We start from the raw sequence: 23211 nt of genomic DNA, 5'->3' as shown, positions 1-23211 counted from the left end.
TAAATCCCTGGGGTATAAATGGCCCTGCTATGAGCGTGCTGTGTCCAGACTATGTCCTGGGAAGATGGAGAAGGAACTGAATCTCCCATTGGGCAGACCATCTGCCACCTGTTGCCACCTGTTCCATTTTCCTTGTTACACCTCCAGGCAGCATAAAGGAAGTAAGAGTCCCTTTTCTTTCCAGTTTTCAAACAGCGCTTTCTGTATAAAGGGTGCCCTAAATCCTTTGTACTATCCATGTCCCCACGCAGTGGGCTCTGCATGCATCCAGTTTCTGACAGTGACAATGCAGAGCCCACCAAGTTTCTGCTGAGCAGCCACTCCTGGTTTTTGTCCTATTTTCCCCAGAATAAAAACATTCATTTGTGAACTGGTGAGCAGGCTATGCACTGAGTGGGTGGTGGCCTGGAGAGGGCAGGGGCTGGTCACTCATCTGGTGATGTTCTGGGTCAAGTGGAGTCAGGGTGTTCAGTCAGAAATGAAGACAAATAGCTGTAAAGAAAGCTTACTGTCCCTCATGTGGAGAGATGCTCAGATTAAAGCAAGCAGCTCCCTGGGCTCCAAAGGATGGGATGAAAGTACGGAGGTGCTATCATGGTTTTAGAGTGGGTGACATGCTACCACAGACATTTGTCCAGGCGAAATGTGCAACCCTTTCCACACAATGCTCTCACTTTCAGAAATCTATCCAATTCGCATACTTGGGCAAATGTACAAACATAATAAAAAACAATTCACACACTTAGCAACAGGTCGAATGAATGATGTCCACATTGTGGGATCTACTGAAGCTGTTAAGAATAACATGGGTGGGGGGGGTCCTGGATCGGTAGCCTAACGGCTAAAGTCCTCACCTTAAATGAGCCAGGATCCCATATGGGCATTGGTTATATTCCTGGTGATCCCACTTCCCATCTAGCTTCCTGGTTGTGGCCTGGGAAAGCAGTCAAGGACGGCCCAACGCCTTGGGACCCTGCACCCGCATGGGAGACCTGGAGGAAGTTCCTGGTTCCTGGCTTCGGATTGGCTCAGCATCAGCCATTGTGGCCACTTGGGGAGTGAATCATCGGATGGAAGATCTTCCTCTTGCCTCTCCTCCTGTCTGCAGATCTGACTTTTCAATCATATATGTACAAAAAAAGAATAACATGGGGCTTCTCCTGCCCCACTGGGGTGGTGGGTGCTTAGTTGGTGAGCCCCATGGCTGGGGGGTTTGATGGGACCCGGGTTGCCTGGCCCTGGTCCTGGGGCCCACCTGTGAGAATTGTTCCTCCTCAGTAGATGGCTGGTCCAGATGCATATGGAGGACATGGCAGCCCACTGATGCATGCAGATGACGTCTGGCACCATAGCAAAGGAAGGAGGGCAGAACAAACTGGACAACTGCCCGAGCCAACAATGACAGCAAAGAACTGGGTGAATGGAGAATGTGAGGTTGACCATGTCAACCAATGTGCATTGGAAGGGGGCCCTTACCCTTGGATCTGTGAGATCAACAGCATTTGAAAACTGGCAAAAGCAATTGGGCAGAATCCTTAGAGCATGCTTCATACCGGGCACCATGGTCTGTCATCAGAAGGCTGATCTACATCTCCGGGTTCTGGGGTGGTTGAGAGGCTGGGTATGGCTTCTCCCCTTATCTTCCCCCTTCCCCCAGATACAGGAAGAAGAAATAGAAAATTTGGAAACAATAACCACACCCACTTTTCCCTAAATGTGCATCCTTCCCACTCTGATCAACATCATCAAAAAGAAAAAAAAATTTAAAAATATTAAAAAAAAGTTTAAAAAGAATAATATGGTCTGGGGGACCAGCCAGGAGAGATTGCCACCAACCCACACTCTGGAAAAAGCAGGCTGCAGAACCTCCACCTCTATGCTGTCATTTCCATGGATAAGAGAAAGGATAAGAATGAGGGCTGGGCTTGTGCAGGGGGGAAAGTTCTGGGATCAGAATCTGAGGTTCACCTTCCAGGGAATATTTGCCTTGCATCGGTCATTTCATAACTCATCTGTATAACATTTGCAATCTGGAAACCTGGAAAAACAGCCACCTGGCTCAGCATTCCCATATAGGAGAGGCAGCCTCTTCACAGCAGCTCCAAGCAATCCTGTCCGGCCCAGCGCCCTTCCACCTGTTTGGAGCACTTCCCCATGTTAATCAGGCTGGCACTAAGCTCCTGCTGCAGTCAGAATCCCTGAAAGGCCCTACGGCCAGACCTTTATCCTCTTTCCCGGCTGCTCTGGAAAGTCAACTGAGAGCACTTCTTCTGGCTCATATCCAAGTCCAGCCTCTGGGGACAATCTGTTAGCAGTGTACTGTTTGGCTCTTAACAATGTAGTGGTTTGAGCATGGAGTGAAAGTAGATTTTATCTGCCAGTGGCATTAACACAGTTCAGAATCAGCACACACACACACACACACACACACACACACACACAGATGCACATATAAGCCATCACATGAATGTGCACACACATGCATATGTGTGCATGAAAACACACTTGCATACACAAATTCTCCTACAATCCCTGTCTTGCACACTTGTGTGATCACACATGTGCCTATGTGCACAGACATGAGACTACATGCATACACACATGCATGAACTCAGTCATGTTCTGATTGACAGGTTCTCAAGTCTTTGATGCTGAGTGTTCAGAAGCCACAGGTGAAAGCTAAGTGTACAAGGGCCACACCCCCAGGGCGACAGCTCACATTTCCCAGTCCTCACAAGCCAACCTCTGTTGAGGATGTGTTAGCAGGTGCTGGTGTCTGGCTAAAGGGAGAGGTGGCCATTTGCGGTGTCTTCACAGGTGCCAAGTGCCCACTCCTCCCTCATTCAGACTTTGTTCTCCAGGTGGGAGTATTTGTCTGAATGCTGCAGCACGTGGCTACCAGGTGTGAGGACAACAGGGCCCCAGGGTTTTGAGATGGAGTCAGACTGATTTCATACTTGGCATACAGAGAGGAAGCCAGGTTGATTAAAGTACGTACAAGGTTCATTCCCAGCAGCCAGTGGAGCCTGTGGATATTCCATACACATCCATAACATTTAAACACATGCTGGCTGTGTGGGCATGGAGCTATGCAATGCTACTATTGAGTCCACAGTCCATGGTCTTCCTATTTCCAGGCAAGAGATGGGCCTCTTGCTCCATTTAGCCCTGGTGCATACTTAGCTAAGAATGCCTTAAAGCATGAAGGACTAATACTCCCCCAATGACTTCCCCAGTGGGTGATAGCCACCCTGATGACCACGATCCCAAAGCCCTGACCATGGCCTGTACAGCCCAGCCAATGACAATGAATACTCCGATGATGGCTGATGGCTACTCGCCGACCAGTGGCCCACAGGATCTCAGTGCCTGCTCAATGTCATCTAGCTGCTGACACCACCTTTCCTGCTGGGGGGAAAGCTGTGTTTCCTTGAAACCCAAGGAGATGGGAAATGCCCTGACCTTCTTCCCCCAGATAAAACTCCCACTGCCTTTCCTTACTCCTGCAAGGGCTGTGCTAAAAGCCTTACCCTACTACACACATGGGACCTGCAGTGTTTCCATTTACAGGGGAATCCGTGGGGCAAAATGTGCTTAACGTTGAGTCCAGGAGTCAAGGTGTCTGCACTGGGCTTGCGCACAGTCATTGGGGTCTGGGAGAGTTGTAGGGACAAAGACTGGAGGCTGAGAATGGAGACTGTGCCCAAATGTCCTGCCCCCTTTACTACCCTGCATACCCCCTCAGGAGATTGTTTCAGACATTTCTGCTGGACCTACCTTTCCAGGCCTGCAAACATCCAAATGAAAGAAAGCTAGGCTGCTTTCTGCAGTATTGGATATCGCCATGCGATACTGTTTTCTATTGTAACAAAAACAAATATCCATCTAAACAGAAACAATCTTAAAATTGCTCTCATCAAAAGACCAGGTTTCCCATTTCCACCTGCTGCTATCCCTGGGCCCACATGGCCCCATCCTCTGTGACTATAGTCCTGCCTGCAGCCTGAGTTGGGTGAAGTATTTGGCTCTGTGGCTGCTGCAGCGTGACAGTTGAGTCCTGTAGACAGAACACAGGGCCAGAGAGAGGCCCCTGGTCACCTGCAAGAACATACAGGTGCTAGACTTTAGACTTTGGCTGGGGTGCGGGGGGGCTCAATGAAGGGTCAGTGACCTCCCACAATGATCTACTACCACCCGGTGGTCTTCTATGGGCTTTCTTTGGTAAGACAGAATAGCTCCATGACAGTGGTGGGTTGGGTGCTGTGGTGCGGAGTCAGGGAGAGCGCAGCTGGGAAGGGCAGGGCCTGGGGGAGGTGGGGACATGAAATTCCAGGGTGGTGGTGGTGGAGGTGGTGGGAACATGGATGCCTCCTCTGATGATTTTTTTCTGGTCCATCTTGGTTTGCAGGAGTTACTTTCCAGAGGGCCCAACCCAGCTTCTGTACCAGCGTCTTGAAGATACTAGTGGCCCTTCTTGGATGGAGGCCACCAACGCGGTTTGGATACTAGTTCGGTGCTAACGCCGTCTCAAGTTCAGGTCTTCAGTCCCCACTGACAGGGCAGTGAGTTTTCCCAAGAGGCAGCACACAGAGTGGAAACCTTCTCGTCTCCCTTTAGCAGCTGTGGGCCATGGTTCTGGGCCACGGCACTCTGTTTTGAGACTTCAGGGACCACCCTCCTCTCCCGTTTTCTTGACAACTGATCCATCTACAGGGCTGAACAACATTATGAACAAACTGCTCTAAATGCTGGAGTTCAGCAATCGTTAGCATTTAAGCCAATTCGATTACAACATGACCTGTGGTACACATGTGAATCAGCTATAACTGGGTAGACCAAGTTGAGACCCTAACACGTGCACCAGCAGGAAGTGAGCACACTACACTTTGCAGGAACCCTACAGCCTCCCGTTGCACCTTCATCTCGGAGTGGGCTAGATGACTGACGTCTCTGTCTGCAGGAAGGACTGGGCGCGGGAGCCCCGGTGGAACTGCAGGGCACTCTCTGAGCCGTGCCGGGAGATGGATGAGCCGTGCAGCCTGTAGTCCCGGCTCCTGGGCTGGGTTGGGCACAGTCCTCTCCACTTTCTTTTCAACTCACTCTGCACCTGGGGGAGTTGAGGGCATCAGCATATGGTAAACTCACATTTATTACAGGTACCTCCTGTAAAAACACAGCTCCCGAGAAATCGCCCATCGGCTCTTCCTTCTGCTTAAGTCAGGTGGTGGAGAGAGCGCTGCTATCTGTCTGCATCCCAACCGGATGGGCAAAAATAAAGATAGGCATAGGAGAGGGAGGTGTGGGGAGGAGCCATGAAGACTGCTCCAACTACGGGGTGATTGGTTCTGAGAGCTGGCCAAGACTACAAACAGGGGCTCATGTACCTGCTGCTGCAGACAATTAACAGTTATAGGGAAGTTGGTCTTTAAGGACTGGATCCCCATTTCCTCTATTGCTTGTGCAAGGCAGGGAGTGCTGGCCCTGACCAGGGGACATAGGGTGGGTGAGGACAGGGGGACAGACGGGCTTCATGGGATCAGCAGAAAAAAGCTGATGGCAAGACTTCCCAGGATTCTGTGGGCAGGCAGTATCATAGCGGGTACTGGGTGTGGCCCTGAGGGGTGCGTGGGTCATCATGGCCTGGGCACATGTTAGAGAGTCATCAGGCCAGCTGCTTCCCCAGCTAAGGCATGTGGATAGAGAAGGTGCCACACGCACAGCAGGCTCATGGAAAGTGACTGTAAACAGCATGAATGGCTCAGCTCCCAAGTCACTAAGGTTGAACTAGGAGCCTGGTGACAGAGCAAAGTCAGCTCCACCAAAGTGCTTCTCATGGATGGATGAGGCTGAGCCGTAGGAGAAGGCCTTGAAGGGGTGGCAATGTTGCCTGGGGGAAGTGGGCATGGCTTAGGTGAAGAGAGGGTCATGGGTAAGGGGAGCTTCAGTATAGAGGGGAAAGAGATCTCTGCCCAAGCCCAGGCTTAATGTGGAAGGACAAGACTCGGCATCTCTCAACATCCCAGGTATGGAACCCAACAGCCCTCTCTCCAGCTAGGCTCCAACTTCCTGGGACACACAAATCATGCTGGCAACCCAGAGGGCTTGGAACCCAACAGCCCTCTCTCCAGCTAGGCTCCAACTTCCTGGGACACACAAATCATGCTGGCAACCCAGAGGGCTTGGAACCCAAAAGCCCTCTCTCCAGCTAGGCTCCAACTTCCTGAGACACACAAGTCATGCTGGCAAACCAGAGGGCTCTGCAGCTAATCCTGAGCCAGGCTAATGCAGTACATCATGGGCCTAAGGCTTGGGGACTGGCGCTGGAGAAAACCACTGGAGGTTAGCCCAAGTACAGAAAAACAGAACAGAGCTCTTGCTGCTCAGTCCAAGAGCATGGATGCCTGGGCAGCGAGACTAAACCCCCAGGAGCTGGAGATGGTTACCCCACTGGGCCGAATGCATTTCTGAGCCCTCAGACAAATTGAGCAGTGTGCCTGGCTCCTGAGGTGTTGAGGGACTTACCTCACTGTTCAGGAAGCAGTACAGAACAGCCACAACCAGTCCCTGCAACGAGAAAGGCCCCATCAGCCATGATCTCAGCCGGGTGGCAACCTCAGCACCCTGCCACACGCACCTGGAAGGAACCGAGGCACAGCTCAAACAGGATCTGGTACTTGGAGGAGATGCCGATGGGAAACACGGCAAACACCATGTAGTGCACGCCGAACAGCGGGATGAGCAGCAGTGTGGACTTGGCGAGTCTCCTGTACTCAGGGAGGAAGAGGAAGGTTCGCTCAGCAGGGGGCTGGTGTGTGCACGCACACATGCATGCGAATGTTTCATATCAGCTTCATACCGGGCAAGCTGCTGCATGGGGGTGCAGGCTCCTGAGGCCCATGCCCAGTCCACTCTGTCCTCCCTCCTGCACTCAGCTACACTTGTTGGTTTAAGTACAAGAGGCACGACTGGGATGAGAAAATAACTTTGCCCCCTGAGGGCATCTGGCGGGGCCCATTGAGGCTGGTGCCATCCTTAAGACTTTGCTGACCCGTCTGTCTTTAGTTTCAACAGTGGAGACCCCACACAGGCACGTGAAGAATCAGGATAGTTCTAGATTCCATGCAAAGAGACACATTCACAGCACAGGCCAGTGCAAACATAGAGGGGGACCTTTACACCAAGACTGAGTCCGGCAGGTGCCCCCACGGAGGCCGTCTTTCAGCCTGGCCACCCTGAGTTGTGCGTGCAGTTGGGTGAGTGGAGCTGGAGGCACTTTGTCAGTCACTCCATCCCAGAGTTGCCATCATCTCTCATCAAGGCATACCTCCAGACACACTCAACCCTCCCTCCCTAAGGGCCTTGCTCTTGGCCTCTGTTCCCTATGCCCCACCAGGCAACTCTATGTCAGTGTCTCACCCCCACACAACATTTATCTAAACCAGTGCTTTTCAAACCCCAAGTGACTCTAAATCACCTGCAGGCTTTGGTAAAAATACAGATTGCCATGAAGCAGGCACTGTGGCTTAGTACGTAAAAAAGCTGTCTGGAGCTCCAGCATCCCATGTGGGTGTTGATTTGTGCTCCGGCTGCTCCACTTCTGATCCAGCTCCAGGCTAATGTGCTTGGGGAAGCAGCAGAGGATAGCCCACGTGCTTAGGCCCTTGCCACCCACATGGGGGATCTGGATGGGAGCTGCAGGCTCCAGGCTTCCATCAGGTTTGGCTGCTGTGGGCATTTGGGGAGTAAACCAGTGGTTGGAAGATTCTGTCTCTCCCTCTCTCGCTTTGTAGCCCTGCCTTTCAAATAAATAAAGAAAACCTTTTGAAATGTGCAGCTCACTCCCAGCTCCACTCGCAGAATCTCTGACTCAGAGAACCTGGACCACAACCCAAGCACCTGCATTCCTATTCAACTGCCCAGCGCTGCTGCTCCTGTTGTCTGGGGACCTGACTCTGAGCACCCTGGCTCTGAGTTGGCGATGCTCACTAGTGCACAGTGGAATCATCTGGGAGCCTTCTCACGTCCTCTAGTCCAGTCACGCATGCTCCAGTTACGCTGGGTGGGCTGTGGATCAAGAGGCGGAGGTCGCCAGGAAGGGCCGCAGCCCCGGCCCTGGTGCCTACAGCACTGAATAAGTGTCCCACTAATGACATTTATCCGAGAGATCAATATCTCTGAGACGACCAGGCCATCTGCTCCGGAAAGCCAGGAGCTGAAGGAAACGGAGCGAAGAGGCCCTGGCCTCCCGCTGCCTCTCATTAGTCACCGCCTGAGCACCAAGGAAAGCCACCAATTTCTTCTAAGCTATTTTTGAGGCCACTGCTTCAAATCTAGCACTCATCAGCTGGTAAAGGAAGTCCTAGAAATGTGTTTGTTTCTCCCCAAGCCCCTCCCAAACAGAGCAGAGCATCTCCTGGTAGGGAAAGGGGAACTACAGCAAGTGGGATGTCCCCCAGGTTGGGGAACCAGGACACACAATGGAAGCATGGCCCATTCCACGGCAGGGGTGGCTTTGTCTACAAACACACAGGTCACCAGCCACTGTCCTGGCCCATAGCCACCAGGCCCATAGCCTGCGCTACACCCGACATCTCGCCCAGGGTCACCTGTGGCCCAGAGCAGGGCTCCACAGAGGCTGTAACTTTAAAAAAGATTCTTTTTGGTAAAGTTTATTTATTTGAAAGGGACAGAGAGAGAGAGAGAGAGAGAGCGAGAGAAGAATGGATGGATGGAGGGAGGGAGGGAGGGAGGGAGGGAGGGAGAGAAAGAGAGAAAATGAACTTCTATCCACTACTTCACTGGCAACAATGCCAGTAGACAGCAACTCCTACTGGGTCTCCCATGTGTGTGCAGGGTCCCAAGCACTTGAGCCAGGAGCTGGATCAGAAGCGGAGCAGCCAGGACTCAAACTGGCTTCCCTATGGGATGGTAGAGTCGCTGTATGCCACAATGCCAGCCCTGCGAGCTGATGTTGCAGAGAACACACCCACAGTCCCATCACTAAACGCCTGCATTTGCTGTTATACAGTGTCTAGAGGAGAGGTCTGGATGAGGCTGCAGCCCTGGTCTCCTGCCCAGGCAGGCGGAGCTGCTTCTGGAGCAGAGAGCTAGACAGAAAGGACACTGCAGGACCCAGGGAGCGGCGGCTCAGAACCCTCTGCCCTTTCTGCTGTCCTGGAAAAGAACAGATTGCATTATCCCCACTTAATTTTGTTTCCAAACTAAAAGCATCCATCTCTGAGATCTACTTAACTCACATTCTCACAGGGCCCAAAGCAAAGGTCAGCACAGTAGCTAAACGCGATTTGCAGAAAATCAAAATTCAATTTCAAGGGCAGCCAAGAAAGCTCTTAGCCTGGCTTCCCTGCAGCTGCAGGCGTGGGGCCCAGGAACTGCCAGGTTTCTTCCCCAAGCCTCTGCTGCCCGGCTCAGCCCACGCCTTCTCATTCACGGTGTACATGGAATCCCACCTCTATGGCCGGCTGAGCAAAGCAACACCCTGTGGACTCCAGGGTCCGCAAGACACAGTTACATTCATCTCTTTACCAGCACTTCTGGTGCCAGAAATAACCTCAATTCATCCCCATACACTTAGTGACAAATGTGATCGTTTCTTCCATTTCACAGATGAACAGATAGAGGCTTGGAGACTTCCCTCTAGCCTTAGCAATAGGGCTACTGCCTGTCAGACCCACCTGTCTGAACCCACTGCTGTGTTGTCCAATAGAGGGGCAGGAGGGAAGTGCTGAGGCAGACACTGGGTGACCTGCCCAGGGCATGACTCTGTTGGTCTGGCTGCCATTCCAATCCAGTCTGAGCAGCCACTTCAAAATGAACTTAAGTAGCTTTAGGTTACACCTGAACTCATAGACTTGATTTTTCCTTATTTATTCTTGCTAAAACTTTCTGGAATCCATATTTCTAACTTAGTCCATCACGAATTAGCTGTGCGACTGTGGTGACTTCCTTCACCTCTGCTCTCTTTCTTTAACTACCAGAGATCAGAATAACTTTTCCCACTCCCACATTGAGTTCATAAACACCTGCTGAATCATTCCTCAGCACTAGGCCTGGTGTTCCATCCAGCAGGAGTCAGGTGGCTAGAACCATGTGTTCTGCTGGTAAGATGGCATGGTCAAGGAGAAAAAAGCAAATATGAACAGGGAACGAACCAACACGTACAAACGCATGTCTGCCATGGGATGTCCCGGTGGCTTCACAGGCAGAACAGCTGTGTCACCTCCATCAGTGCTCTGGAAATGCTGCCATGTAACCTCTCTGACACAGGGAGTTTGTGCACATCAGCCAAGGGCCATGCCCAGCACCCAACCAAACCCAGGCCCTGGACTGCCAGGCCCCTCTTTTTGGGCTGCAAAGGTATTCTCAGCCAGTCAGCACCATTTCCTTTATGGCTCCCATGCACCTCCCTAGGAACGCAGCCTTTTCTGGGTGGTGGGTGGTGGCGAGGGACAAATGCATACTCACTTATACTGTGACTGGTCATTGCCACCCACGTCAGGGGATGTCAGCTTCTGCAGCAGAATCCTTATGATGTTAACGAAAAGGACAAAATTGACCTGTGCAAGAGAGGTGACATTTTAGTGGGTGGTCTTCCATAGCAGAGAGGCAGGCAGGAGGTTATTTGCTGGGTTTCCCCTGCTCTGTTGTAGGCTGGGCTCCCACACTGCACTTGCTCTGCCCACCACGTTGGGAGCTGGACAGTTCCTCTCCACCAAAGTTATTGCTGTGGGCCTCATGCTATAGCACTATCAGCACACTAACTTTGGAAATTGCAACTGACAAATGGAAATCCAATGTGGCCCTCAAATCCAGCTGATTTCCATGCCCCATGAAGTCCTTCAAGGGGTGCTGATTTTGTTCGAGAGGCCTTTCTCTTGGAAGACCAAGTAGTCCAGCTCACTCATAGCTAATAAGGCATAGCAGGATGCTCTCTGCCCAAATGTGCAACTCAATAGACTGTTCATGTTTCAACATCAAACGTTACTTACTATAATAGAAATTAAAATTGGTATTCGGATAACCCACCAGGGAATGCTGTGGTCGTTGGTATCCCAGCAACTGTTGGAGAAAAGGAAAATTGGGTCACCACTGACTTCATCTGTAAACTAAGCACCAAGGGGGTCCATGCACTCCTTGGAGTTACCATTCATAAGGGCAAGTTGAACAGAACCTGTAACTCCCCTGCTGTGCACCAACCACCACTTCTGCTCATGTCATCTGGCTCCCTGAGCTGCCCCATTCACTCCACTATAAACACACAGTCACTCTGCACTTGGAGATCGTGACAACTCCTGTCCTACATTTAATTCTTCTCAATGTGACAGTCTGCTCTGAAGAGGCAGGTCCCAGAAGGAGCAGGTCAGTCACAGAAAGGCCAGTTACCCTTTGAGTTGATTGCTGTTAGAGAAAGCAAGAGAAAACAAGCAACCGTAGGCCCCCCGTTTCAGGTGCTGTGTTGCTTGGTGGTAGATGAGGTTCCTTACGAGGCACAACATTCATGGTGGGACTACCCCATGCTTGAGTTTAGGGCAAGGTTCCAGCTCGCTGTGGACACGCAACAGTGAGCTCTGGGCCCTGTTTTAACTGATGTTCTTGATGGGGAGCTGCTGTTCTGGAGAGGCTATCCGGCTGCCCATCCCACCTGTTCTTCATCACTTCTTCTGGGGAACCACACTTCCACTCTTTCCTTGCTTTTCTTTTGTGGATTGTCATATCACCCAAGAGCTGGCCCCTGTCCCTGCCTGGTTGATGGCAATCCGTCTCTCAAACAGGTCTTTCCAACTCCTGCTCTGTGGATCCCCACACATGCTCCCTTCCTGGATGCTTGAATGCTGTCTACGTATCCCTCAGCTGCTGAACAGAGGCTCGTGTCCTTCTAACCAGGGAACACATCTCTCTCTAGGTTCCAGACGTGCAACCATGATTTTCAACGCCATTTGACAGCAACGTACCCTGTGTCTTCCAACGAGAGCCTGGCCGCGGTCCATGCGCCTATGCACACAGTGGGGATCCCTGCAGAGAGATGCCTGGTCACACCATCCTGGCGTTTCTTAACGAGAGCAGCAAGCTCCAAACCAACTGTGTGCTCAACAGCCTGCCCCACCTGGGGTGGCTAAAGAGCAACTCTGGCTCATAAACGGAGATGAGGTGTCTGCTGTTACAGCCTGTGGAGCTTGCCTTTTTGCCTCTTCCTACATGGGTCTCCCACCTGGTGCGGCTGCCCAGTCTGGACACCACAAGGCTCCTGCTAATGACAGAGCATCTGCCCTGCTGCTCTTTGGCCCTTTCTTGCTTCTGCTTTTCTTACAATGGATGTCAGCTGGACTTGGAAGAGGATAAACTGTAGGTTGTTTGTTGGTGGCTCAGTTTGAATCGGGGGCAAAAAGGACAGGAATGGGTGACTAGAGCATTGCAAACCAGGCTCATGCTCACCAGAAACACTACCAGGTTAATTTCAACACACTATATGAATATACATATCATATATTAATACCACAAATGAATGTTACTATTATGTTACACCCACATATGGATATTAATATTAATGACCAGAAGCCCTAATATGATTTTTGATATGGCCTCCCATCAGCATGCAGGTCTCTCACATAGCACTGGAGGCTTCCTGCATCAGCAGCAAGGTTGTTTTCTGAGCAGTCTAAGTCTGTACTGATGACCCCTGGGACAGGGAGCATAGCACTGGAGGGTTTGCATGGTGGCTGTGGGCAGGAGAGACTCTGTAAGGAAGGAGTCTGTAAGCCTAGAGGTGTAGTGCACGGACGGGGTCCTTACCCCATCCGATCAGCAGATAGGCCAGGAAGCACCTGTTGGGGGAGAATATGGCCACCAGGAGGGTGTGCAGGTAGAGTCCCTCCACGAGGAGCCAGTAGAAGTTGGCCATGATGCAGTACTGGAAGAAGACCAGGCTCAGCTTGCAGCCAACCTGCAATACATACACAGTGCTTGGCGACAGGCTCAGCTCACAGCCGACCTGCAATACACACACACACACACACACACACACTGCTCAGTGATTGAATCCCACAGGAGATGAAGAGACAACATCAAGATGTGTGGTGGAAAACACATCATGTACTTGCGTGTTTACCTGAAGAATGATGGACAAACCCGGGTGGGTGTGCAATCCAGTGGCAAGGACATTGGCCAGGAATGTATGCCAGGTGAGACCAGTGCCTCTTGTTTACCTGACACCAGGGGCCAGTGCACGCAGCCTCTGGAATCCCTTGAAGGTAAACAGAGGGGAAGGAGGCAGCTGCACACAACCCTCCCCAAGAAGCCTGTGTGCCTCACTGTGGGGTCTGGGTGCCTCACTGTGGGGTCTGGGTGCCTCACTGTGGGGTCTGGGTGCACTCACTGTGGGGTCTGGGTGCCTCACTGTGGGGTCTGGGTGCACTCACTGTGGGGTCTGGGTGCACTCACTGTGGGGTCTGGGTGCCTCACTGTGGGGTCTGGGTGCACTCACTGTGGGGTCTGGGTGCACTCCCGAGCGTCAGCATCCTGTACATCCTGGGACCTGTTCTCTCCCCAAGGCTCCACCTTTCTGCCCTTCAGTGTCACTTCCTCTACTGGATTTTCCTTCTCTGCTCTTTCTCTATTGTCCACTCAAGGCCCTCTCCCACCCTGGAACATGGCCTTGGTGAAAAGGAAGAAAAGAAGGAAGAGGAGGAGAAGGAGTGTTCTTGCAGGCCAACAGGGAATTGGGTCATGTGTCATGTGTGGGGGAGGCACTAGCCACGCTGGGATTCACCTGTGCCAGGACTCCGGGCTCAGGACGTCTTGGGTTCTGCCTAGTGCACCTGTAGCTCACTGGCCTCTCTCTCCCTGAACAGAGAATGAGAACAGGCAACGAGGGAAGTAAAGCAGCCAACCGCAGGCGAAGAAAGTCTGAGGAAGAAAAATGAATGGACCAAGCCTAGAGTCCTAAGCTTTTCTTTAAAATTACAGGTGACTGGGCCTGGTGCAGTAGTTAGTGGCTAAAATCCTTGCCTTGCACGTACTGGGATCCCACGTGGCCACCAGTTTATATCCTGGCTGCTCTACTTCCCATCTAGCTCTCTGCTTGTGGCCTGGGAAAGCAATAGAGGATGGCCCAAAGCATCCAGATGGGAGACTCGAAGAAGCTCCTGGCTTCAGATTGGCTGAGTTCCAGCTATTATGGGCATTTGGAGAGTGAACCAGGAGACAGAAGATCTTTCTCTCTGCCTGCCCTTTTGTCTGTAGATTTGCCTTTTCAATAAAAATAAATAAATCTTTTAAAAAATTATGGACAATCTTGTAAGTTCCCCACATGTAAAGGGGTAGCTTAATTTTCGGAAATTTAATTATAAATGAAAAAGTCAAAGGGATACACAAGAGAAACCTGGCCAATGAATTTGGAAAATATTTTCACTGGGAAAGATTACAGATGATTTACAAATAGATTATTTTCATCGTTCAATCCTGGTATGGCACAAAACATACCAGGCATTTCATTCTCATAAATAAACAGAAAAGGCCTGCACTTAATCACTAGGGGCATATAATGTGTGCTGGGAAAGGTGAGTACTCCGATACCCGTTCTTCTATATATGCAGACACGTGTCAGCATCTCAGTATGGAAGGACACCTGCTGATGTGTACACACGCATACCCAGATATGTTCCATTGGTAGACACAGATATGAGACTGATGAATACATCTATAGATGCAGGTGTATAGAAGGGAAGGAGCTCATGGTGTGTGAAATGTGTGTGATGAAACCCCACTCTCAATGTGACAGCGTCATGAGGATAAAGCTCTCAGGGACGGGGCTGGTGTCTTCATGAAACTCCTGGGAGTTCACTCCACCCTAGATGCTGTCACATCTGCTTGGACTCTCTAGCACTGTGAGAAGTAAGTACCATTGTGGACGCTGCCTGGCCCACGGCCTTCCACTTAGCAGCATGAGCTGCTGAGCTGGACACCCACACCTGAGCACTTCACTGTATGTTCCATCTGACGCAGTCACACGCGCAGTGGCATCTATGGAGGCAGTGAAGCAGGTAAAGCTAAAAGTGTGCGTGACTGGGGCAAGAAGCTACAGGGCTTGTGCTTGCCCCTAAAACCGGCACTGTGCACCCCCAAATGGGCAGGCCAGATGCGAAGGATTTCTATGATGACCTGCTGAGTGGGGAAGTTGCAGAAAATGTGGACTTGGTATAATGCCACTGTCTTGCTAAGATGTGACGAAATATTATCTCTCTTTTGATCTGCTGGTTCGCTGACAAGCAAATCCTGTAAGGGCAGGATGTTTGGGGGGGACAACCAATCTCTGTCAGCTTCACCTTCCACAGCAGCTTCCTTCAAGACACATCCCAAGGGATCATGAGTGACGTGGATGGGTGTGTGGGGTCCCATGGGTGGCAAGGTGCCCTCCAGAGCCTGTTGTCCAGACAGCTGCCCAGACATGCTGCTCAGCTCATGAGGCTTACCAAGGCCAGGTGCCCATCAGTGGCAGATCCCTGACCATAACTGTGGTCATATTTGGGAGCTTGTGAGTGTGTTCATGTATGTGTATACACGCATGCACATGCGTGCACATACATGTATTTTGCAGGTGTTCTGTAATGTTGTCATGTTTTTGTATGCTCATGAGTGTGTATTATGCCTCTTTGTGTATACATATACACCCCTAGGAATGTGCGTACGTGTGCCTGCATGTGTGTGTTTTTGCAGGTTCATGTGTTCTCGTGGAAGGTGCCCGCTTCACTGTGCTCTACTCAATGCTCATCTTGGTCCCTCTGCCATCTTGACCCCTCTATGATACTGTCTGGGAAGACACCCAGTCCAGTCCACAGCCTCAATCTTTTGGCTGTCAGCTTCTCCCAGGCCACCTAGGCAATAAGCTGTGTCAGATAAGGGTTCCACTTTGACTAGGTGCAGCTCTGGGGCACACAACATGGCTCAGGGTCACTGTGTCCATTTACTCCATGACTAGCAAGCAGGAATCAGATGTAGAGAGGTTGAGGATGGTTTGAAGAGTCCACGTGGAATCTTTGGCCAGCAGGGAGAATTGACTTTTCTGCTTGCTCTATTTCACACTAGGCAGCTCAGAGGCCCCAAGGAAGCCAGGCCCAAGGAGCCTTCCAGCACTTCTTGGCCTTGGAGACCAGTTCATAGTCTGGGCCTTTCCAAATATCTGAGACATCCACTTATGGGACCAGCCATCCATCCCTGGTGTTCTGCTTGGGAGAATGATGATGATTTGGCAAAACCCAGCTGGGAAGAAAAACATCTCGAAAACGCAACTGAAAGGTAAGGATACATTTTTGGCTAATTTATTCTAAATGTGAGCATTCTTTACAGGTAATAACAGGGGAGACTCCTCCTTCCTAGCCCCCTCCCGTCTTCTGTCCCCTTTTTCCTCGTGACTCTCTGCCTCCACCTCCCTGCCCCACCGTCTCCTGCTCTCCACTCGCAGGTACAGGAATCAGGGGCAATCCGATTCAGGGCACAGTTGTACTCATGCCTCCACTCTCCCAGAACTTAGCCCCAGGAAATCAGGAGCCCATGCCCGCTTCCTGCCTCCCAAGCTCCAGTTGGCAGCACCTGACAGCTGCACTGGGCCTGGTGGCTTCTGACTCTTGAGGTGCATGTGGCCCTGGGTTTGGATTCGGTGACTCCTGGGAAGCAGGAGGGTTTCCCTCACTCCAGTGTCCTCATTTACAGAATGGGGTAGTTCCTGTTCTGCCTGAAATTGAGCAGTGTCCTGTGGAGCTCACACAAGTAGCCTGATACTCAGAAGAAACTCAACAAGTGTGTGAAGGAGGTCAGAGACCTGTACCCAGAGGCTGGGTAATGGCAGGACAGGGCCATTGGGCACTCCTCAGACTCCACCCTGCATCAGAGTTCATGCCGTTCTTCCTTGGCCCCTCCAGAAGTGGGGCCCCTCTAAGACTTCTGGGTCCTTCAGGTCTAAGTAGTGAAAGTCGCTGCTCCAGGCAAACACTGGGTCTGCATTTCCGTAAACCAAGCTCCAAGGAAAGAGAACTGCAGAGCAGAGCTGAAACCACTGCAGGAGGGGGGGGTCTATGTTCTCCCTGTTCTCTGTGTTGGTGCATGCTCAGTACACAGGGATAAGGATGGCCTTGCCAGGTACAGGATCTTGTACCTAATGCAATCCACGTGCATCCTAAGCCAGATCATCCTGGGAAGTACATCCGCGTACAGAAAGACCATGATGGCCTGTAGCTTACCAAGAGCTTCCTATTTTGGTGTTCAGTTAATTCATATCTGTCCACTCTAAGCAACTGGGCCAGTGATAAATCCATCTGCTTAGAATGTGAAAGTCTAGTCCACCTCCTGATCCCCTTGGTGGTAGACTACAGAAACCCATGGCTGGAATGTAAGAAAGACTTGAGAGAGTAGCTTGGATGCAGCAGGTGCTCAGGTCGGAGCTGCTGTATACAGTTGCCTTGATTGGCCCTAAATAACCACCGTATCTGTGAGTGTGGCTAAGCAAGTGTGGCGAGTGTGAAACAGACTCTGCCGTATGAAAGTAAAGCTTAAATATTCAATCATCTTGTATCAGAGTTGGACCAAGGACATTCACACACATACAACTGGAATCCCAACTGAGCACTGCATGAAATTTATTCATGGTGCAGACCAGGGTTCCTCATCCATCTAGATGGGGGCACGTTTGGCTCAGATACTGGGTGACATAGCTAGAACATGGAGCCGCGGAGGCTCCACAGGGTCAGAATGCCCCAGATGGATGCTTCTGTTGCTGCCCTTTGGGTGTTGTGGTTCTGCTAGGCTCAACGTGCTGGGCTCAGGGCCCTTTAACTTTTCAGTAGTGGCCTGTTCCCTGACTGCTGTCTCTCTGCCTCTGTGTGAGCGCCTTTGTTTTGACCGACCACCTGGGCCTACTTTGACCCCACTGCTGTCAGGCCCTTTCTGTACCTTGATGTGGCCCATGAATGGCTGCTGAGATTGTGTATTCTGCGAGGCTCCTGCCAGCGAGCACCGCCTTACCCAGGATGACGGCTGGTCGGGACAGTGCAGCGTGCCCGAGCTGGAGTAGAGGATGTCGTCCTTGACCAACACTGAAATGGCTCTCAGGATGAAGGAGAGGAACAGGTTCAGGTGGATGTAGTTCCTGGTGCAGTGCAGCTTCCTGTGGGAGAGAGGAAGGGAGTAGGGGAGAAAGACCATCAGACACCTCGTCTTCAGGTCTCCTTTCTCTGGAAGTTAATCATGTTCCAACAGGTCCTTTCCAGGTTTGCATTATGATGCAGAGTTTTGAGCATAAACCCTTTCCCTTGTTTCAGGCTAGCTGATGAGGTTAAAATTGTGGCAACAGGACTGCAGGACTCACGCCCAAGCCTGTCCTGCATGGCAGGTGTTGAAGCCAGGCTGCTCCTGGGCTGGGGCTGCTCTTCCCCCAGCCCCTTCCCATGCCCACCACTTGGCTCACATCCTTAGACGCAGACATCAAGCAATGTCCCTGTTCCTGGCTCCCTCCTGCTCTGATGAGACCTAGGGGGCCAACAGCCTCCGTCATTCCCTGAGGGACAAAGGCTTTGCTTCCAGTTGATGGGAACTTCCTTGAGCAGGTGGAAAGGCTGCCTTCTATAAAAGCTGATTTTCTCCCAGTCCATAACTCCTGGAATGTCCAGTCCCGGGCTGCATTTGTCTCCCCGTCTCATGGAACACAGCAGCGCCACTCAATCCTCTTTGATGCTCAGAAACCATATGCTCCTCATAAATCAAACACAAGGTGGCTTTCCTGTAACCCCAACTCAGTCCCCTGTCTTTGGTACACAGGCTTAGGTCTGCCCCTGACCCTCTCCCCACCCCTGACCTGCGTTGTCCATGAGCTAGCTACACACCACAAATGAGACTGAAATGCAGTTTCTCTTGGGGAATGCATTGAAATTTCAATTTAATTTATTTCAATTTAATTAAATGAATTTTAATTCATTGAAGATTGAAAAATGGAAGCAGGGTAAACTTTTCCCCTTAAACCTAACTTTCTTGTTTTGATAGCACTATTTCACTTTAACTGTTGCATCATGCATGATGTTATGTGTGTATTCTGGAATGTGTACACTAAAACTGGCATAGTTAATAACAGTAGATTGATTTTTTCCTGCTGTTTATGAGTGGAACATTGCATTTCAGTATCCATCATATACTGAAATATTTATATATTTTCTGAAGGCAGTGTAGAAGTTTAGTAATACTTGCATAAATCATAATCAGTCATTAAGCAGAAATTACTTTTCTAGTTTAATTATTATCACTTTTCTAGCTTAAAGTACAGGCAAATTTTAGAATTTAAAATGAAAAAAATACTATGGATATAGAATCCAATGAAGATGAGCAACTGACTAGTCCAACGGCCAGAAACAAACCAACCGGAAGAGGGGGTACGTTGTGAATTTCACATAAATGGTACCTGCCATTTGCTGCAGCAGAGAACAATGAAAAAGCTCTTTGTTGTGAGGGAAAATGTTTTGAGATGAAGTAAATGAGTCAAAGAAATGACTTCAGCAAATATGTATTCAATTTGATAAGAAGTTTTCTATCTACAGTCAGAAATGGATGAAATGTATCACCTGAAATCAGAATCAAAATTCTTTCAAAGAAGGTCCACAAAATAGTAGGACAGAGTCCATCAAGGGTCACCTCCCTTAAGAAATACTAACCAGCTTAACAACTTAACCCAGTCACTCTGGAAAAGTCACCCAATGAAGACTTTGCCGAGAGAAAGACCGCTGAGACAAGGTACAGTATGTTTCAGCCATTCACGCTCTGCCCCGCTGCGGGATGGCAGTCAATGATGGCAGGTCCCAGGCCTGGTACGGGTGCCCGGTCCACCAAGTCAAGCTGTGTTTGCTTCAGTCTGAAGGACAGTGTCAAGTGTGTGCTATGGCTTCGCTGAACTCAGCACTCTCTCGGAGGGTGGGGTGCTCCTCCAAGCCAGCAGAAGCCACCCTGAGAAGCTGCTGCCTCAGGCCGAAACTGGCAGTAGAGGAAAATGAGAGGCCCTCTGAACACCTGCAAGAAAAACCTTGGAAATGAGAATCTTGGGGAAGCAGGGCTTTGAAAAGCTCCCCCATAGAGAGGGTATGTCAGAAAGTCTGTGGCAAGTGGAATTAAAGATGAGTTTACTTTGGCGCAAACAGTTTTCAAATCCAAGAACTGAAGAGGGTGTTCGAACAGTTCATGAGAATGCATTTTTCGGGACCGGTGTTGTGCTGCAACGGGTCCAGGTCACCACCTGTGACGCCAGCATCCCATCCAGATGCCAGACTTCTGATATAATTCCCTGCTAATAACCTGGGAAAGAGGCAGAAGGTTCTCGCGCCAGGACCTCTGACATCCTCACGGGAGATTCGATGAGGTTCCTTGTTCCCGACTTTAGCTGTTGTGACTATTATCTGAATAGGGAACTGGCAGATGGAAAGATGGCAGCTCCCTTCTCTCTCCCTCTCTCTTTCTCTCAGTTTCTCCCTCTCTGTAACTCTTTCAAATTAAGTAAATAAATCTTTTTTGAATTACTTCTTTTTATTAGGAAGGCAAATTTACAGAGAAAAGGAGAGACAGAGAGAGAGAGCCTACATCTGCTGTTTCACTCCTTAAATGGCTGCAATGATGAGAGCTGAGCCAATCCAAAGCTAGGAGCCAGGAGCCAGGAGCTTCTTCCAGGTCTCTCACGCAGGTGTAGGGGGCCCAAGTCTTCGAGTTATTCCCTATTGCTTTCCCAGGCCATAAGCAAGGAGCTGGATGGGAAGCAGAGCAGCTGAGATACAAACCAGCACTTATGTGGGATGCCGACATTGCAAGCCATTGTGCCAGCCACATGTAAATAAATCTTAAGAAAAGAAAATCCATTATTATGAAAGGAGCTACGCATGGATTTCAACAATGTTTTGCACCAAAACAGACTTATCTTTTAATTCCATTTTCCACACACTTTTCAAAGTACCTTTGTGCTGGGGTAGCCAGAAATGACTGTGCATTCTTAGGGCAGGATCCATAGGCAGAAGAGATCTGAGAATGCCACTGAGCTTCTACCCCAGTTGGTGTTCAGACTCAGTAAGAGCAGCAGTGAAGTGGAGGCGGAGATGAGCAGCCTGGCTCAGGCTGGAGCAGCGTTCTCAATGAAGACCCACCGGCAAGAGACTGTTCTCTACTGCTCCCGCCCCAGCCCTCATACCCCCAGATGTCTGAAAAAAAATCTGCCATACACCTACTTGATTGCTAACCCAATAGAATGAAAGTTTCAGGACCAATGAAGCCCAACATGCTTTTTCAAAAATATTTTTATGCCACTCAGTAAACAAGTATAAACCATAGCAAAGCATAACAGCTCCTAGACAGGAAGATAAATTGACTTCCAGAGTTCTCACAACATAGTCATAGAAGTGCAGTTGCATCAAGAATTATAAATCATGAAAAGAAACAGGGACGTGCGCAGGCGTCACGTGAAGTGGGTTTATTAGGACAAGACTTTAAATCAACTATCTCAAATATGCTACAAGAAAAAGCATGGAAAAATAAATGAAAAAATCATGAGAACAAAGTCTCAACAAAGGCAGCATATCAATAAAGGTGCAGAAGTCACAAGAAATAACCCAGTAGAAATGTCAGAGCTGAAATATGTAACAATTGCAAAATTCACTAGAGGAGATCAAAGCCGACAGGAGCAGGCAAAGGAGCCAGCGGACTTGCGGATGGGTCAAGTGAAATTATTCAGTTTGAGAAGCAGAAAGTAAAACAAAAATGAAGAAGAATGAACAGAATCTAAGCAACTGACGGGAGTCCCAGAAAGCTGACCTAAAGTCCTGTGAAATGATAAAGTACCTAAATTAGCCAAAACAATCTTTAAAAGAGCAAAGCTGATGGACTCATTTTCTTGATTTCAAATCCTGCCACAGATCACTTTAATCTATTCCCGTGGCACTGCCAATAAACTCAAGATGTGAACCAGCGTCCAGATAGTATCCACACATTCACAGCAAACTGAGTTTTGATGAGAGTTCCAAGAACTCGAAGGGGAAAGGACAGTTATTCAGCAATTGGTGCTAGACAATTAGATAGCCACGTGCAAAAGCATAAAACTGGACTCCTACACCAAAGCATGTCTAAAAATTAGCTCACAATCTGTCAAGGACCTAAATATAAAAATTAAAACTGTAAGACTAATGAAAAGTCATAGGGACATACATTCATGTCCTTGGATTTGGCAATGATTTCTCAAATGTGACTCCAAAAGCACAAACAACAAGACAAAAAGAGATGAAATGGACTTCGTAACAGTGAAACAGCTTTATGTATTAAAAGGCATTATCAAAACAGGTCAAAGAGGACCACAGAACGGGAGAATGTATGTCCATGCTACATATAGATGCTCCATTCCCAACTAACCAGTGTGACCTAGGGTTTTTCCACTTTCGATGGTACATGAGCAAGCCACACAGATGCAACTGCAACTAAACCTCAACATTTTTGCATTTTTTTCTGGCTAAATATACACAGTGTGTTACTCTTTCATGATGCTGGGCAGCAACAGTGAACATCAGCTCTGCCAGTCAGACAGAAGGGGAGACAATCAACCCCAGAGTGTCCAGTGTTGCTGAACTCTGACCGATGATAGTCCAGTAGGCCAAGTGTATTCAGTGCATTTAGAGCCTAGGATATTTTGGGATTTTGCTTAGGTTTAATGGTAACCCTCTCTTAAATCAAGGAGCAACTGCACCTGGTGAGGGTTAATATTCAGACTATATAAACAAACCTTAAAATTCAGCCAATCTAATTAGAACATGGGCAGGCATTTTGACCATAGATTGCAATGAGGAGATAAACAAATCAAGCACATGAAACTATGAGATAACACATCACATTCACTAGGAGGGCAATAGTAAAAATATTATAATTTTATAAATATTATATAAAATATAATTATTATTATAATTTTAAGGGAAAACAGAAAATGACACATGTTGAAGGGCATGAAGAACAATCAGAACCCTGTTAGGCTGTTTGGGGAAATATGAACTAGCACAGCCCCTGGGCACAACAGGTGCCCACTTCCAGGCACACGCTCCCAGAGCTGGAAACAGGTACTCACACACACCTTGTCCACAGCAGCTCTATCCTCAATGGGAAAAGATGGAAACAACATAAGCACTGAACAGATGAAAG

The 23211-nt window shown here is 49.5% G+C and overlaps 1 protein-coding gene across 2 annotated transcripts in view; it reads right to left on the bottom strand.

Moving 5' to 3' along the window:
- Positions 1-4830: 4830 nt before the first annotated feature.
- VIPR2 (vasoactive intestinal peptide receptor 2) overlaps positions 4831-23211 on the bottom strand; it is a 100326-nt gene continuing 81945 nt past the window's right edge. For both annotated transcript variants that reach the window (XM_058660745.1, XM_058660744.1), the window contains exons 6-13: positions 18034-18175; positions 12811-12961; positions 11973-12033; positions 11010-11079; positions 10486-10577; positions 6635-6764; positions 6523-6564; positions 4831-5107 (exon numbers count right to left, since the gene is read on the bottom strand). In XM_058660745.1, the coding sequence (XP_058516728.1) occupies positions 4934-5107; positions 6523-6564; positions 6635-6764; positions 10486-10577; positions 11010-11079; positions 11973-12033; positions 12811-12961; positions 18034-18175 (862 nt within the window). In that variant the 3' untranslated portion in view covers positions 4831-4933. The remainder of the gene's footprint in view (positions 5108-6522; positions 6565-6634; positions 6765-10485; positions 10578-11009; positions 11080-11972; positions 12034-12810; positions 12962-18033; positions 18176-23211) is intronic.

The sequence above is a fragment of the Ochotona princeps genome, chromosome 2 (assembly GCF_030435755.1).
Source record: "Ochotona princeps isolate mOchPri1 chromosome 2, mOchPri1.hap1, whole genome shotgun sequence".
Taxonomy (NCBI): domain Eukaryota; kingdom Metazoa; phylum Chordata; class Mammalia; order Lagomorpha; family Ochotonidae; genus Ochotona; species Ochotona princeps.
This window is presented reverse-complemented; position numbering and strand designations above follow the sequence as displayed.